Source organism: Meleagris gallopavo, chromosome 3, assembly GCF_905368555.1.
Source record: "Meleagris gallopavo chromosome 3, MGAL_WU_HG_1.1, whole genome shotgun sequence".
In the NCBI taxonomy this organism is placed as follows: Eukaryota; Metazoa; Chordata; class Aves; order Galliformes; family Phasianidae; genus Meleagris; species Meleagris gallopavo.
In genome coordinates, this window is record NC_139406.1 from 6572130 (window position 1) to 6587444 (window position 15315).

At 47.5% G+C, this 15315-nt stretch overlaps 1 protein-coding gene and 2 long non-coding RNA genes across 4 annotated transcripts in view; 1 reads left to right on the top strand and 2 right to left on the bottom strand.

The window, feature by feature from the left end:
- Nucleotides 1–3971: 3971 nt before the first annotated feature.
- Nucleotides 3972–5818, bottom strand: ID4 (inhibitor of DNA binding 4). 2 transcript variants are annotated; one of them, XM_085220120.1, is made up of 3 exons: nucleotides 5190–5818; nucleotides 4710–4768; nucleotides 3972–4423 (listed from the first exon to the last, which is right to left on the bottom strand). In XM_085220120.1, exons 1-2 carry the CDS (start codon nucleotides 5568–5570, stop codon nucleotides 4724–4726), a joined length of 426 nt encoding a protein of 141 aa, XP_085076246.1. In that variant the 5' UTR covers nucleotides 5571–5818; the 3' UTR covers nucleotides 3972–4423; nucleotides 4710–4723. The 2 variants fall into 2 exon arrangements, with proteins under 2 accessions (XP_085076246.1, XP_085076247.1); XM_085220121.1 differs by having other exon boundaries at nucleotides 5183–5818.
- Nucleotides 5819–9795: 3977 nt separating this feature from the next.
- Nucleotides 9796–15043, bottom strand: LOC146544579 (uncharacterized). Its single transcript, XR_014882257.1, has 3 exons — nucleotides 14409–15043; nucleotides 11676–11855; nucleotides 9796–10620 (listed from the first exon to the last, which is right to left on the bottom strand). It is a non-coding gene; the product is annotated as an uncharacterized LOC146544579 (long non-coding RNA).
- The window catches only part of LOC109366634 (uncharacterized), a 161057-nt gene continuing 160711 nt past the window's right edge, over nucleotides 14970–15315 (top strand). The window contains exon 1 of the long non-coding RNA XR_014882260.1: nucleotides 14970–15168. This is a non-coding gene — a long non-coding RNA (uncharacterized LOC109366634). The remainder of the gene's footprint in view (nucleotides 15169–15315) is intronic.

Below are 15315 nucleotides of genomic sequence, written 5' to 3' on the forward strand. Positions count from 1 at the left end.
GTTCAGGTGAACAATTCTCTTCCTGCTTCCACATTGCCATGGGACCTTTCCGACCCACTGAAGAGGATAAGCAGTATTAATTCTGAAATGTTCTGTACCGCATGCATTAATGTTGGACTGCCACGAGACACCACATCTCTGAATGAAGGGATGACAAACAATAATACATACTAAACGTCTGACTAGGAACTTGCAGGATGACTGTAACAGCTCCAAAGAAGCCATTGATCTGTGGAGTACATAATGTGCATGCTAAAAATGGTCGGAATATTTATTTACATGACACGGCTCGGGAGAAGCCATTAGGGTCCTTAAGTAAATTACACATGTTGTGAAAATTGTCAGAGTGCTTCTTTTACCAGAGACGAGTGTACCCTGCCGCTTGATAAACACATTATCTTGGGGGAGGGGGAGTGAGCAGACCCGAGGCTAAAATGGGAAGAAATGAAAAATAAAAAGAGAGGAGGGAAGAAAATAAACCCCAAGCCTCACATCATGCCGAAACACGCTGCATGCCCACCAAAGGAAGAAAGCTGGGGCAGATCTGCCTTGCAGCCCGGCACCTTTCAGATGGAGAAGTGCATTTGCCAGGGTGGCTTCTCTCCAGCACAGGAGGTGAATTTTCTAATGGAAGCAGTTGCACACGGGGAATATATTTAGCCTGTGTTTGCAGATCACATGTGCTCGGAGTAAAATGTTTTCATTGCTGTTTGGGAAGCATGCTATTTAGCACTGCAAGCCTCACTATTGGAGAAGCCTGTAAATTGTGCTGCATCTGAGACAATTACTCAAATTGCTTGTACTGTGGTTTCTTCTTCCTGACTGCAAAGGTTTTAAAAAAATCTGACTTCTACAGCTATAAAAGCATTGAAAACACGTAACAGCAGAGTGCTGCCCTGCTTTGGCATAAATCTGTTTATTCATTAACTGGGAACAACCTGCAGGACAGCTATGGCATTCCTCAACACCGCTTCGGTTGGGGCTGAAAACGCAACTGCTTAAAAGCAGTGCAGCGTGGTTTAGAAAGTGAAAATAAATACCAGCTCCATGCAAAACAGTTGAGAAAATGCATCTCCCATGGTAAGGGCTAGAATTTGGCTTTCCCATGGAAGCAACGCCTCTCATGGCTTGGAAATGTCAGAGGAGTCCGAGCATCTGCATGGACCGGGTCCACAGCACTGCAGCTGACAGAGGTGCAGTGCTCATCGCTGCGCTCTGCAGACAGCACAGCAGGCAAGCTGGGGATGGGATGACCTCGATCCCTCCTCTACTCCTTCCCGATGCCACCTCCCCACCCTTAATGCATGCAGCATCCCAGCGAAGGGGTCCTCACAGCCTTCCCATCAAAAGGCTTCCTAAGAACCACCCTTCTTCTTACACTTCTTCCCTTGTAAGGCAAAACTTCCCCAAAGATGAAGTAAAAACCATGACTGTGTTCTGCCTGTTCCATCTCCCTGCTCTTACGGGGCCAAGCACGCTCAGTCACCAGCACATGGCAAATGGGAAGCGGGACCTCAGTTTGACAGCTGGTGACTTGCTCAAGGTCACAATGGAGACACAGTAGCAGAGCTGGGAACAGAATTTGGTATCCTAATTCCTAATCTGGCAGCCTCACCACCGCCCTCATCACGCAATCAAATAGTTCCTTTTAAGGAATGCTTTTGTGACTAAGAAAATCCGAGGCATTAGAAGAAAGGGCCCTTTTAATTTGCCTTTGTTCAAACATTTATGTCTTTTGCTATATGGAAAACATGATTTAAACAAGGTATGGGATTCAAATATTTTGAAGGACTCTAAAACCTTTGAAAAACCAAAATAAGCGTGGCCCTACTGACTCCAGCATCAAGAGAGCAACAGGATACTCCTTGCATACAGCTTCAAGCATAGCGTGAGGAATTAATCAAGAGCAGCCTTGATGCAGTGATGGAGCATTTCTGGATGCTATACATCGGCTTTCCTATTTGTCAAGAATCTCATAAAACGTGAACAAATTTCCCATCTCTTCAGTAAGAGCTCAGTTTTCTGAAGGCTTTAACTTGTTGCTCCACAACATTTTTAAAAGCACAAAACCAAACTCAACTCAATGGGTAGCTGCCCCAATCTGAATCAATACGGGGTCCGGTCCGGTCCGTGATTTGTTGGCTCTCCCAGGACACAACTCGATGCGGATGAACTCTACAAGGCAGTTTCATGTCTTAAGACAGCACATTTTGCTGCTTCCTCCTCTGTGTAACAGAATACTGTAATTCAGCAACAGGGGAGAGAAACAAACGAGGGTATTGAGAACTAATGTTACTGAGAATCCTGTATACAAAATAAGCCGAGCTGTGTAAGCTCAACTAAGCGTTGGACTACAAATATTAATAGGTTAAACAAGGAAAATGAATGGAAACGTAAACCTTTCCTGTGGAAAAACTGTTTTTAAAAGCATAACGAAGAATTCCCAAACAGCTGCAAAATGGCCTATTAATAGTATTCCTACTGTCATTGAATTAGTGAGAGACACGGGACAAGACGTTCATGGCTTAATTCGACAAGAACACGTATTTTGCTCGTTAAACTATTATTGCAACATCTGAATAGGGGGAAAAATATAAAGCAGGACCTCATCCCTGTCCCTGGGCCCCGTGAGATGCCTCTGCCTTCAAAGCAGCATGGTGACAGGAGGCCTTGTGCCTGCTGACACGCGAGCTCGGCTTTGATTGGAGCTTGATGCAATTATTTTGATTAAGAAAATGTTAATCTTGTTGACATTATCACTGTAGTCAACAGCTAATGACCCCAGTAGTTCATTTCCTTATAAATATTTAACTTAATAGCAGCAGTCCCTTGGGTTACGGTACTTTTGACACTTGTATAATCTGAAACAAATCCTCTTTTTTCAGTCAAACAGCCTATGTTACACACACAGTTGGCTAACTATTTACAAAGCACCCAATTAAACCCTACTTAATTCTCCTGTTCTGAAAACCCCATCTCAGAAGCACTCGGGCTGCTGAGCACACCAAGCAGGCGTCTTCCACCCAGCCCAGGCACTGCCTGGCACTCAGCAAATACAGGGGTACAAGGATGCATCTGCCCATCAAACAGTGCATACGAAACAAAAAGCAAAGAGAACATGCAAACTCAGAGAATTGAAGAAATAAGCTGAAGAATCACAGGTAAAGACAGGTATATCTAGTTTAATGTTCACATGTAGTAATTACACATCACAGAGATTAAACAGGATTTTAGCTGTAACATAGCTGCAGTGAAACGAAAGTTACTTGGTGCTAGAAAAATAATCTTGACACAGTTCTGATTTTTTGGTCTACTTAAGCTCATTGCAGATGAGTCCACACCGCTGATGGTAACGGTGTTGCCCATATGCCTTCTTCCCACAGTCCCCCACTAATACTCTTTGGATGAAGAAAACAGTGACTGGTTTTGTTTGTGGGTTGCCCTTTGGTTGCAAGCAGGGAACTGTTTTCACTTTTCAAGCAGTTAGTAAGAGCATAGGAATGCAGGTTCCCAAAAAAACCTTTTGGTACTAAAGTTCCAGAGCAAATTTCTTGATCTGATGCAACAGCAGATTTTTAAAAAAGCCGATTAAAGAGCTAAAGCATTGCCCCATAATGCAAAAAGTAGATAGAATGTCCATTCGCAGTAAAAAAACACTACATCCTACTCCTATGCGTATAGAACGCAGCAAAACCCCCCTGTGCTAAGTGACACAAGCGGAGGCTCCATGTATAATACATTTACAAACATTTCAAGTCTAGGTAGAGGAAAACACTTCTGTATGAGTCGGAACAAGTTTATTTGCAATCAGACATGGCATGCAATCATGCAGGACCACCGCTACAGCCGAGGCTAAGGGACATGGGGACAAAGAAGCCCTACGCATACGGGATATTTCCATACCGGAGCTCCACACCGAGCCGCAGTCTTCTAAAGAGAGATTCCCACAGATTTAAAAAAAACATACACACTTTTTATCATATTTACAAAAAAATATTTAATTAAAAATATTTTATAATTACAGTAGTCTATTAAAGCATATACTTTTCTCACACTTATAGAACATCTCTCTATGTACACAGTATGAAATGTCACTCGTTTCTCTGTACAGTATGCAACATTCCTGCAGGGAGAAGAAAAGTTCCCGGGCCCCATAAGCCATCTATTTTAAACAATAGACGAGATCTATCTATACGCGCTCCGGAGGTCGGCAGCGCTGCGCGGTGGAGCCGTGCTCGTCCCTCCGTCGCACTCGGTCCCGGGGCAGAGCCGTCGCTCCTCCTGTTCGGTCCGACCCCACCGCCACCACCGCGGGGAGAGAAGAGCAGCGGGACCGGGGAGGCGCGCACGGGGAGACGGGGGCCGGCCGGAGCCTGGGAGCGGCTCAGGACGGGCATCGCCCCGCCCGCCCCCCGCCGCGCACCTGTGGGAAGGAAGGAAGGCACACAGGGGGTGAGCCGACCCGCTCCAGACGGGCTGGCGCCAGCGGCACTCCACGATGCCCCGGGTCACACATACACGCACTCACACGCACACACAGCCGCGGCCCGCGGGCTGGGGCTGTGATAAAAGCTCATCGTTAGAAGAATGAAAGCCCGCCCCGTAAATGGGAATCAAACCCCCCAGCCGGCCGCCGGGCTCCCGGCCGCACTCAGCCCCTACCCAGCGCCGCGCTCCCCGGCTCCGCCGCCCCCGACGCCCGCACTCACCTGGGTAGCGGCGCTCAGCGGCAGAGGATGCTGTCCCCCGGCTTGTTAACAGAGCCAGCCTGCGCAGCAACGAGACGGCGCGTCACGGCGGCATCGACGGACCGCGCGTTCTCCCCCCCCCCCCCCACCTCCCTCGCTCCCTCCCTCAAAGCATGGCGCTGCCTTGAGCCCCCAGATGCCGGAGGTGCGCACCGAGGGGGAAGCCGGTCCCGCGAAGCCGGGCTGCTCCCCACGCCGCCCGCCTCAAACGCTCAGTGCTCGGGGAGCGCAGGGGCCGCCCGGCGTTCCCGTACGTGCGAACACGCGGATAGCGGCCGCTCCCCCGAGGGGCTACAGTTACAACGCGGGGATGGATGCGGGGCTCCGCCGGAAAACAGCGCGCCCGCCACGGTCCCTCCGGGCTGCGCTGCCCCCAAGGGCCCTGCAGCGGTGTCTCCCCGCTCCCTTCTCGCGCCCCCGGGACGGGCACGCACCTCTTACCGGGTCGGTGTTGAGGGCCGTCAGCGGGGTGCGCGGGGTGCCCGCGGGACAACCGCCCGGGTGCAGGGCGGGCGGCGGCTGCCGGAGCAGCGCCGGGTGCGTCTCCAGAGCCAGCTGCAGGTCGAGGATGTAGTCGATGACGTGCTGCAGGATCTCCACTTTGCTGACCCGCTTGTTGGGCGGGATGGTGGGCACCAGCCTCCTCAGCCGGCTGTAACAGTCATTCATATCGCACTGCAGGCACAGGGCCGCCGGCTCCTCGCCCCCTTTGCAGCCGCTGTGTTCGGCCAGGCACCGCAGGGCCGGATGCCCACCGCCGCCGCCCGCCCCGGCGGGCTGCGCCTTGCGCCCGGGGTGCCGGACGGGGCTCACGGCTTTCATGGTGCCGCGGGCACGGAGAGAGACCGGAACCTCCCCCGCCACCTCCTCCCGCGACCTCAGGCACGCGCCGCCCGCCCGCCGCCACGCAAACGCGAGCGGGGCACGGCCGCGGCCTCTCGCTGCTCGCTGACGGGGTCCTCCCCACTGGGATGCGGCGAAGACGGCGCTGCCGCAAAGCCCGTCCCGCCCGACCGCTCAGCCACCGCCGCGGCCGCTCTGCTATCGCTGCCGCCCGCGCCGCCCGCTAAATAGAGGCGGGCGCGGGCGGGGCGCGGCGCTGCGCGGGGGGGCGCCGCAGCACGGCGGCGCGGCCAATCGGGGCGCCGCGTTCCCCCCTCGGAGCGCGGCGCTGACCAATGGCAGCGGGGCGGCGGCGCCGCTGGAGGGGGCGGGCGGGCGGGCGGTGCTCCCCCCGGGGCTGGAGGCGGAGGAGGAGGAGGAGGCGGCCCGGGAGGGAGGACTGCGGGAATGCAGGCGGGACCGGGCACCCGGCGGCTCCCAGCGCAAACCCCTACGGCCCACCGCGGTGTGACCCGACGCCCGGGGAGGGAGAAGTACCTCCCGGCGCGGCGAAGAGCGGTTTTCCCCGCTCCGCGTTACCCTCCGCGTGTATTTGAGGGGACTCGGGAAAATCCCGAACGAAACTCGAGGAAAGGGAGGAGGGGTTGGGGGCTCGGGCGGAGCGGTGCCTGGGAACATTAAATTAGAGCGCATAACTATTAAAAATGCATGGAGATGGGGTATTTAAAATTCCTCCATGACATATAATATTAATCCGTTTTATGTAAAATTCATACCTGTAACTTAATTTGGTCCATTAATGCACGCGATCACGTATTAGTGGATGTACCATGTTTTAAATATGATGCTGGAAATGTCCAGAGTTCTGTACTTTGAGACAGAGCATTAAAATTAACAGACACATACTCCAGAGCCCCTCTCAAGTCGTCTGGTGGCAGCTTGCAACCTTTTAATTTAATAATGCTGTGCTCAAACTTTCTGTTAATTCCTTCCCGGGATTAGCAGCCGTAGCCGGACTGCACTGCAAAGGGCACAGCGCCCAGCTCTGCAGCGGCTGTGCTGCTCCAGGACCTCAGTAGGCACAGCTCTGGGACCTTGGTGAGTGCAGGAAGGAGAGGAGGCTGCGGGATCTGCCCCAAGCTCACAGGTCAGACCCCACGGAAAGAGAGAAATGCATAATGGTGATTAATGGTTGCACGTATCCTCTGTGCTTAGTCACACTGGGGGATATGGAAAGGATCCGGTGGGAAGCTGTCAGACCCAGAAGGTGAATGAGCAGAGACCAGATCATCTGAAGAGCGCAACAAAGCACACATCCATTCTCTCACCCTTTAAGAATGTTTGAGGCTATGCTCACAAATACTCACACACTTATCTGTTTATTCCATCCCACATTATCAGTGCTTTTGACGGCCTCTAGGTACAAAAACGAGGTGTGTGGTGTGAATCTTTGGCTGACACTTGATTTGTGCTCTACGTTGTGACAATAAGATGGGAAGACATACCTCCATCCTAGCTACAGGCCAGATGATCCTGCTTCTGCTGCAGTCACTCCTTTTATTCTGTGAAACTCCACTCTGCAGCCTCCGACTCTCAAAAGGTGGAAATATATACAGGCCCACTGGCATACATTATGGTAATACTTTGTCTCCCAGAGTCTTTGTAACACGGACAGCCAACGTGCTGTTTAAAAAACCTTCAGATTTTAAATTACAGTGAGCGTGCAGACACAAATCTTGCTGATCCCATTTAATTAAAATCTATGTGTAAGTAGACATACTGTATATCAGGCTGTCTGTTTGCACAAAATGCTGTCTAGGAAGTCCAGTGATCTCACTGGAAATCTCTGGGAAGCCCTAATATGTAACTGGTTCCCCTAGAGCTCTCACAAAGCCACCCGGGACAGGCAGTGCATGCTGCAGTGTGGCTACAGAGAACCTACCGACTCCACGCCGGCTCTTGTGGATGACTCAGTATTTCTTGTAAGGTGCAAAGGATCGCAGCGTGCCAGCGAGCTCTTCCCATCATCGTCCTTCCCTTCCCTCTAAAGGGAAATATGAGGGTGGGCATGCATTGCTGGAGTTGTGTTTGTTCACCTAGCATCTCAGCAGAGATATGTGGGAAAGGGAAAAGCTGCCCTCCCCTCTGACTATCGCATAAATATTCAGGGGATTTCCTCTAGTAACTCCCTTTGATACTGGTGGAGTTGATACATGCTAGTCCGACATGCTCTGGTGAACAATAGGCACCAATTCCCTGTTAACAACCCGACTGCTTTTCCTCTCCTTGAAGTCAATGGGAGTTTTGTCATTGACTTAAGTGGCAGCAGGTTGGGTCGGCTGCTTTTTCAACATTTAGATTGGATGTGCACCAGATGCTAAGCAAATTGAGCTAAAAATGGATTGGAAACCCCAGTACGCTAGCAATGGAAACAGGTATGGTGAAACTCTTCATCCCTGAAGACAAACACAAAAGAGAGGGGCAGTGGCTGCTGTTTGTGCTTTTGTCCTATTAACAGCAATATTTTTCATGACATGAATATATAGGGATTAACGCTCCTGTTTTTTTCACCAGACCGAGTCTGGGTTTTCAAAATGAATTCTGTGCATCTTTAAGCATGTGGTTCCTTCCTGGCTGGCTGGAAGAGCTCATCTGTCTTTGCAGTGTTTTTCTTTGCTCTCTTCCCACATCCAGAGATGGAGATTCATTTCCATTGTAGCCAGCTCTTGCAATACTGTCACAAGATGCTTGATTGTGCTTGTGCAGACCAGTTTAGCCAAGGCTTGATGGGTCCCAATCACATCATAGAGGCTCTCGGGAGCTTAAGAAGGTTGTTTATCATACAAAACTAAAGTAAACCAAGCTAAAAATGAAAACATAATTACCAGCCTTATATTCCCTTCATCATGGGGATAATCCCACTTAACTTGATGAGAATCCTCTCTTGAGTAATGTAGGTTGAATTTGTCAGCACGGGTTTGAGTGTATGAATATGTGATTCACTCTAACTGCAAAACTAAACCTGAGCCACTGACACTGTCCCTGAATCACATTACTTTAGGATCCAATAGTCAGGGAAGGGAGAGCAAGGTGGACAGTGCTTCTAGACCCACTAGTGTTTGTTCATGATACGATGCCACTGAACCAATCAGAGGCACCACTTTAGGTAACACCGTCTTGGGACCGTTGAAACTCCAAGGCAACACGTTTAGGGATGCAGAAGGAAGCAAGCAGTTGACATGGTTTCCTCTACAAGGTTACTTGCTATACCTACCTTAAGAGGGCATGAAATGCACACAAATGCATTATGCATTTTTAATCTTATGTTATGAAACAATGCTTGAGTCAAGTCTCCCTATTTTGGGCTTTGGGGCATGGCGTTTCAGAGCAGCGTGGTAAAATCCCAATCTTTCCTTTGCTGAGAACTACAGCTGATAATTGGTGTGACACGTTTCATTCAGGTGGCACCAAAATACATGATATTCAGACACCCCTGTCCCCATTGACTTCAGCAGGCAGCCTGAAGACTCAGGATCTCAGAGGAGCTGCTCAACACCTAGAAGGGCTGATCATTAAAAAAGCATTATAAATCTCTGAATGGTTTATGGTTTATGAGGGAAACAGCAATTGATTCCTCAGCGGTGCCATTACTCTCCACTATTGCTATCATTCAAATGGCAATAATGTTGGTTATTTACCTTCAATTAAAATATCTAGTTAGTTGTGATGTCATTTAAAATAGCACTATAATGTGTTTAGTGCTCCCTTACCAAACGCCACAGATAAACTCCTCTTGGCAACAGGGGGCAGTGATATGAAATGAAAAATTAGCTTGCGGGAGGGAAGGAGGGAGAGGAAAGAATATGTAAATCTTTTGCTGGGATGTTTTTTCTACGTGCCTGTATCCCCTTGGATGTGACCATGCTGGAAGTGAGACTGTGGACTTCTCTGCAGCCTCCTCAGAATACATCAGGGATCCAAATCATCAGGTGTGGAGGGAGCATGGAGAAGTCACTGCATTCTGTACCCTCCCAGTCGACCAAAGTCTTTTGCTACTGCTCCTTGCCAGGGATGATTCACTGTCAGAACTCCGTAAAACTCTTCTTAATGCAAACCTTTTTCTCCACATAACATGAGCCATCGTCAGTACTGTTCTCTCCATTTTCTCCACTCCAAAATCTAAATACAACTCACGAACTGGCCGTGGCCATGGGAGAATTTTCTGTTTAATGAGAAAAACTAAGAGATTCTCAATAACCTTACCTCTGTTCTTTGCAGCTGCCTCCCAACTGCCCGATGCGCATGAAGTTTATTGTAAAATACAGAGAAAAATGTTTGCTGATAGCCCACAACAGCTCTTCACAGACAAAAGAGATGGTTTTTTTTCTTTTTCATGTCTGCCGTCCAGTTTAGAACATTCTTCTCATGACAGAAGCATACTTCTACCTAACCCTTTGTGCTTTCATTCAGCATCACTACAAAAAGCTACACTTAAAAAAAAAAAAAAAGCAAACAAACAAAAAAAGATGTGGCAAAAATTTCAGAGATCGAAGAACAGATTAACAAACAACAACAAAAAAAGAAAATAACAAAGAAACCCACAACCTTATGCTTATATAAGCTCTTTTTTTATGCATATGTAGAAATCGATGCTTAAAGAAATTAATAGAAAACTGAAAAAGACTGTAAAGAGGGTTAGCTTGAAAAGAGCTCTTCTTGCTGTGCAGCCTCCAGCATGGCTACGCTGTAGAAATTAGTGCAAAGCCATCTCCTGCCTTGAAGAGGCTTCAGGAGCAGACAGCCCCAGCGTGTCACTGACAGAAGCCCTGGCATTTTGCTGGTGGTTGTATGTCAGCTGAAGGGTAATGTCATTTAGGAAGGTTGCTTTGTTCGGGTGACCAAAAACACCGGGTTTGTTGGGTAATGTCAGGTCTCTGTGTTGACCGAAGCAAGCTCATGGCAAGAAAGATAACTCACGTTGACAGCTTTCCGTAGCGTGGTCCAAATATAAGCAATCAAGATGCTTATTCTGGGGAAGGGGAAAATAATTTAGGAGTGTTTGGAGCAGCTTCCTGAAGAACACTACATTAAACTGAGTTACATAGTAACAGATTGAATTTGGAGTCTTAACTTTAATTTTATTTTGTGTAGATTTAGATCGGATTTATGTGCAGTGCCATGCCCTTTGTTTATAGACAGAAATCCTCAGCTAACCTGCTTGAAAACTGATAGTATGATGTGGCCTCATATTGTTTTTCTGTTTGTTAGAGTTTGCATTATTAAGGGCCCTATAATCACACAAATAATACAGCCTACAGGGGCAATGAGCAGATCGAGCTAAATTAAATAAGTATCTGGATATGTACGTGCTCATCTGCATATGTTATCGTTACACCAATGATACCAGTATTTATTTGCAGGAGACCATGAGCAGCTTCATCAGCAAAAGCAGTCAAAGTTCAAGCCACAAAAAAAGCCAGCAGAAACAACAGCGGTCCTTTACCCCAATGCAACACTTTACATTTTGATAGCTATTAATGACAAATTTGTTACTTGATCTCTGGGAGTATTCCAAGAGATTCTTCAAAATCTTCAGGGCTCATGTTTGGTTTGGTTTTGTTGTGGAATTAAAAGGCAAAATATCTTCTCTTTCCCCAGCTGTGACATCTCACAGCAGAGGGACATCCAAGGCAGGTGGAAGCGCCTCTGCCTTCTCTGCTGTGATGCAAATGCCCTGATGTTTCTCAGGAGTGGTTGTTTGGTTGTCAAAGTACTTCTGTGGGTCAGTGTCACTTTCAGATATCACCTGCTTGCCAAATATTAATTTACAATTCTGCATGTCTCTGTTGTGACAGCCTGACCAATATTTAAAGTGCTACAGAACATGCTGCTTGCCAACCAGGTTCAAGTCACACCAGTGTCATCATTGAGAAGGCAAAAAGAACCAGAAATGCAGGTCTGGTGCTGGTGGGGGAAGGCTTTTCAAGGTGCCTTCAAACCCCCATACTTCAGTTGTTGATGGGCCACCTCGTGCCCTTCCAAGATGAGCAGAACACTGTGTAACCTTATTATCTATTCATTTACCTGCTGTGGAGTTCCTGTTGCCATATCACATGAGGATCAACCAAGCGCTTAGTAACAGAAATAAAAAGCTCTTCCTCGTTCTTCTTTTCCATCCGACAGAAGAAACTGTAGAATAGTAGGAGATTATTTCTAAGGTTGTCAGTACGTCTCGCTCTGCTTATGTATTTGTGTGAAAAAGCACTGTGCCAAAAGGAAAAAAAAAAAAAAGTTGATATTAATTCCTTGTAGAATGTTTCTTGTGATCATTCTTTATAGCCTACATTGCTTGTGAGAAAGTTACTTAAGGAACCAAAAGCCTTCACCTTTTGTTGGCAGAATACAGCTCCGGTGGGATGCCACGTTTAGAGAGCAATAAAAAAAAGTGAGAGGGGCATAGTCTCCTTCAGGTAGTCAGGGTCACACTCCTGGGTTTTAATTCCAGCAGTGTTTCATACTAAAATGACCTCATGTATTACCTAGGACAACGAGACTGTGTAATGAAAACCACTGCACAGCACAGTGAATTAAAATCAAGATACACATTACAGAGTGCAAATGGCTGGAGATGCAGATAAAAAGAAAGATGGATGTAAGGAGAATATCGGACAATGATCCATGAACTGCAATTCTTCACCGTTAAGTATACTCTGTGACTTACTAATTTTCCCTTATAAGAAATGGGAATTAATGTTATTTTCCATCCTAGAGTAATCGTATAGCAATTCTTCATCGTTTTTTTTCCTTCTTGTGCAGGGGGCAAACTATGTGGAAGTCAAGACACGTTCAAAATTGCTGTTAAAAATGCTTCAACATGCAAATTTTTACAGTTTGGACTTTGTTTTCTTAGAGTTAAGTGACGTGCATACATGAGAATGTATTCAGTAATCACACAGCTTATGCTAAGTAACTATTTCAAGTTGTCTTCAATACCAGCATGTTTCCACATACTTACCTTGAAGTGTTAATGACATTTATTTTGGTAATTTTTACTCTACTAACATGCTCTTTCAACACTTTAATGCACTGATGTATGTTTTTCAAGCAAATCTCTTAATTTAACTCAATGAGGAAATTGACTTGAAAAGCAGCACAAATCCTTGCTTATATAGGAAGTGTGTCTTGAAGTTAATGAGCTTATTTGCCTAAGGATGCCTGTATGGAGACTGCTCCAGTGAGTAGAAGTTTCACAACTGGATGCATAGTCATTTACTTATTGCAGACCAACCTCTTGAAATAGTGACTCTTCTTCCAGCTCTGGAAAAGCAATTTCTCCAAACATCATTTTTTAAGATGTGAAAATGCAAATATGAGAGAATGCAAATATATATTTTTTTAATATAGAACTTTAATTAAACATCAGTGCCTTTCGGGATGATGGTAACTGAAAGCAAAATCTGCCAACAAGTAGGTAAAACTAAGTGTTTGTTCCCCACTGGACCGCATCCAGTGTCCATTGCAGTCTTTCTGTGGGGAGTAAGACTCCAGGTAGACAGAAGGATCTTTCTTTTGCCTCCAGGATGTTCTTACCACACACAATGTATCAATCCTCCTTGCAGTAGGATGCAGATTATTATTAGAAATACATTAATAGGATATTATGTATTTGCAATCTTAACACGGGGTATAATTTATTTACAACCTTGCATCTCAGCTTCTCCTTTTTCCTCTCCCTGACTCCTCTGTATCTTCTTTCTTCTGAGCAGTCTTACACTGCAGCACCAGGATTGTCCATAGTGTTTAATGTTTTAGTGAGGTGCATGGTCTCTCCTTTCACTCCCCAGGGTCCTGTTTCATCCTGGTGTGCTGAGAGATGCATGCTTTTACTTTTGTGCCTGACAAAAAGTACTCATGAGGTGTGTGAGCAGCCGCATGGGAATGCATGCATCTCCTTCCTCTGCTGCTGGAAAACGTGGCTGCTTCAGACAGGGACTACAGTTGTTATACCTTATTAAAAACTACGCCACAAGAAACTTAAACTGGCATTGTATAAACAGGACACACAATGGGCATGCACTGGACACAACATTTATTTTCAGTTGTTATTGATGACCTTTCATAAGTTGCTCATGGCTCTACTTTGGCCTGTCACTTGTGAGCTAAAGGGTCATCAATAACTTATGGAAATAACTGCCTTATTGATAGTCTGGCTACTGCATATCCAGCATTTTATCTCTTTATATAGACACACAGACATTCAAAATACAAATCACAGAGAAAACACTCTTGATGGCAGCCAGTACCCTTTTATCTTAAAAAAAAAAAAAAAAAAAAAGTGGCTTTCTAGAATTTTCTTTCTTTCTTTCTTCCTCTCTTTCTTGCTTTCTTTCTTCCTCCCTTTCTTGCTTTCTGTCTTTCTTTCTCTCTGTCTTTGGTATTTCATAAAGATATGCCCCTAATTTATTTATAAGTGTACGTCTTCAGAACAAGGTAGTATTACCGAGCTGGCTTACCAGTTCCTCTATACACATGGGTACATTCATAATTGATGAAATGGTCTATAGTGTTGTGGGTAGAATAAACTTAAGGTCAAAACTCTGGGAGAGCAAATCTTGCCATTATTCCTGATGAGAAATAAATACGTGCAGGAACTAAAAAGTGCGGAGCTGAAAGGGAATAAAACTGAATGTATAAGGGCACTTTCAACAATTCATTCCAAAGTGAAAGTGCTTTTTCTGGTGCTGTTTTGTTGGTTTTTTTTTTTCTTCATTGCCTTGATCTTCCTAAAACTGTTGTTGGGGCAGGTTAATGACTGACCTTTGAGGGAACCGCATACCAGCCTTTGTTCCCCAGCAGTCAGGATCTCGCAGAGGCTTGAAACCTTTGAGAGAATAGGATTAAGCCGCAGTGTGAAGTCCGGCGCAGGTGATGATCGATGGGAGCGGAGGAGCGGGTTTCTCAGGAAGGAATTCGTTTCGCCGCTGCGGAATTACCTGATGGAGGCGGCCGGCGTCAGGGGCCGCTCCCAGATCCGTTCCCTTTAAGCAGCCCTCAGTGCTAAAATCCATCTGCGATCTGAACGGCTGCGGGTGAGCACAGTCAGATGGATGTTTGCAGGGTGAGCCCTCGGCGTGCCGCTCGGCTCACACCTGCCTTGAGCTCCAACCGCTGCCACACACCAGCTCAGAGCCCCATGCAAGCTGGCTTTGAGCGCCTCCAGAGCTGGGGCAACACTGAGGTAAACCTATAGGTAACGGGCTCTTGGGGCTCTTATGACGGGTCCCGGTGCCCCGCTCCTGGAGGCTCCCACCTCACCACTACCACACCCCGCTTATCCCGGGCTCCCCCGGCCGGCGGCTCGGCCCCTCAACCCAGACCGGCCGGCGCCGGCCGTGTGACATCACCCATTCACGCCGCGGCCCAGCTGGCGCCGCCGGGGCGGTCGCCGTGGCAACGCGGACGCCGAGCCGCGGGCAATGACTTCCAGCTGCACGCCGACCGACCGCCGCAGCGCGCATGCGCGCTCCGGCTTTCTCGAGGTCCCCCTCCGCCCCCCTTTGCGTTATGTGGAACAGCGGTCAGTGGGGCTCTGTGTGTGGGCGCCTCGCGGTGTTCTCGTTTGGCGCCAGTAACAGCCAATGCTACGGCTTTGAGGGGCTATCTGGGCTAAATTCGTGTGAATGTCTTTGATGGCACATCCTAATTCTTAGGTTGTGAGAGAGTG

Bases quoted from the DNA above. Each gene is read 5' to 3' on its own strand.
- ID4 (XM_085220120.1), bottom strand. From the start codon at position 5,570: ATGAAAGCCGTGAGCCCCGTCCGGCACCCCGGGCGCAAGGCGCAGCCC. The intron at 4,769-5,189 runs GTAAGAGGTGCG...GTTGCTGCGCAG, and splicing joins CGGCCCTCAACACCGACCCG to GCTGGCTCTGTTAACAAGCC.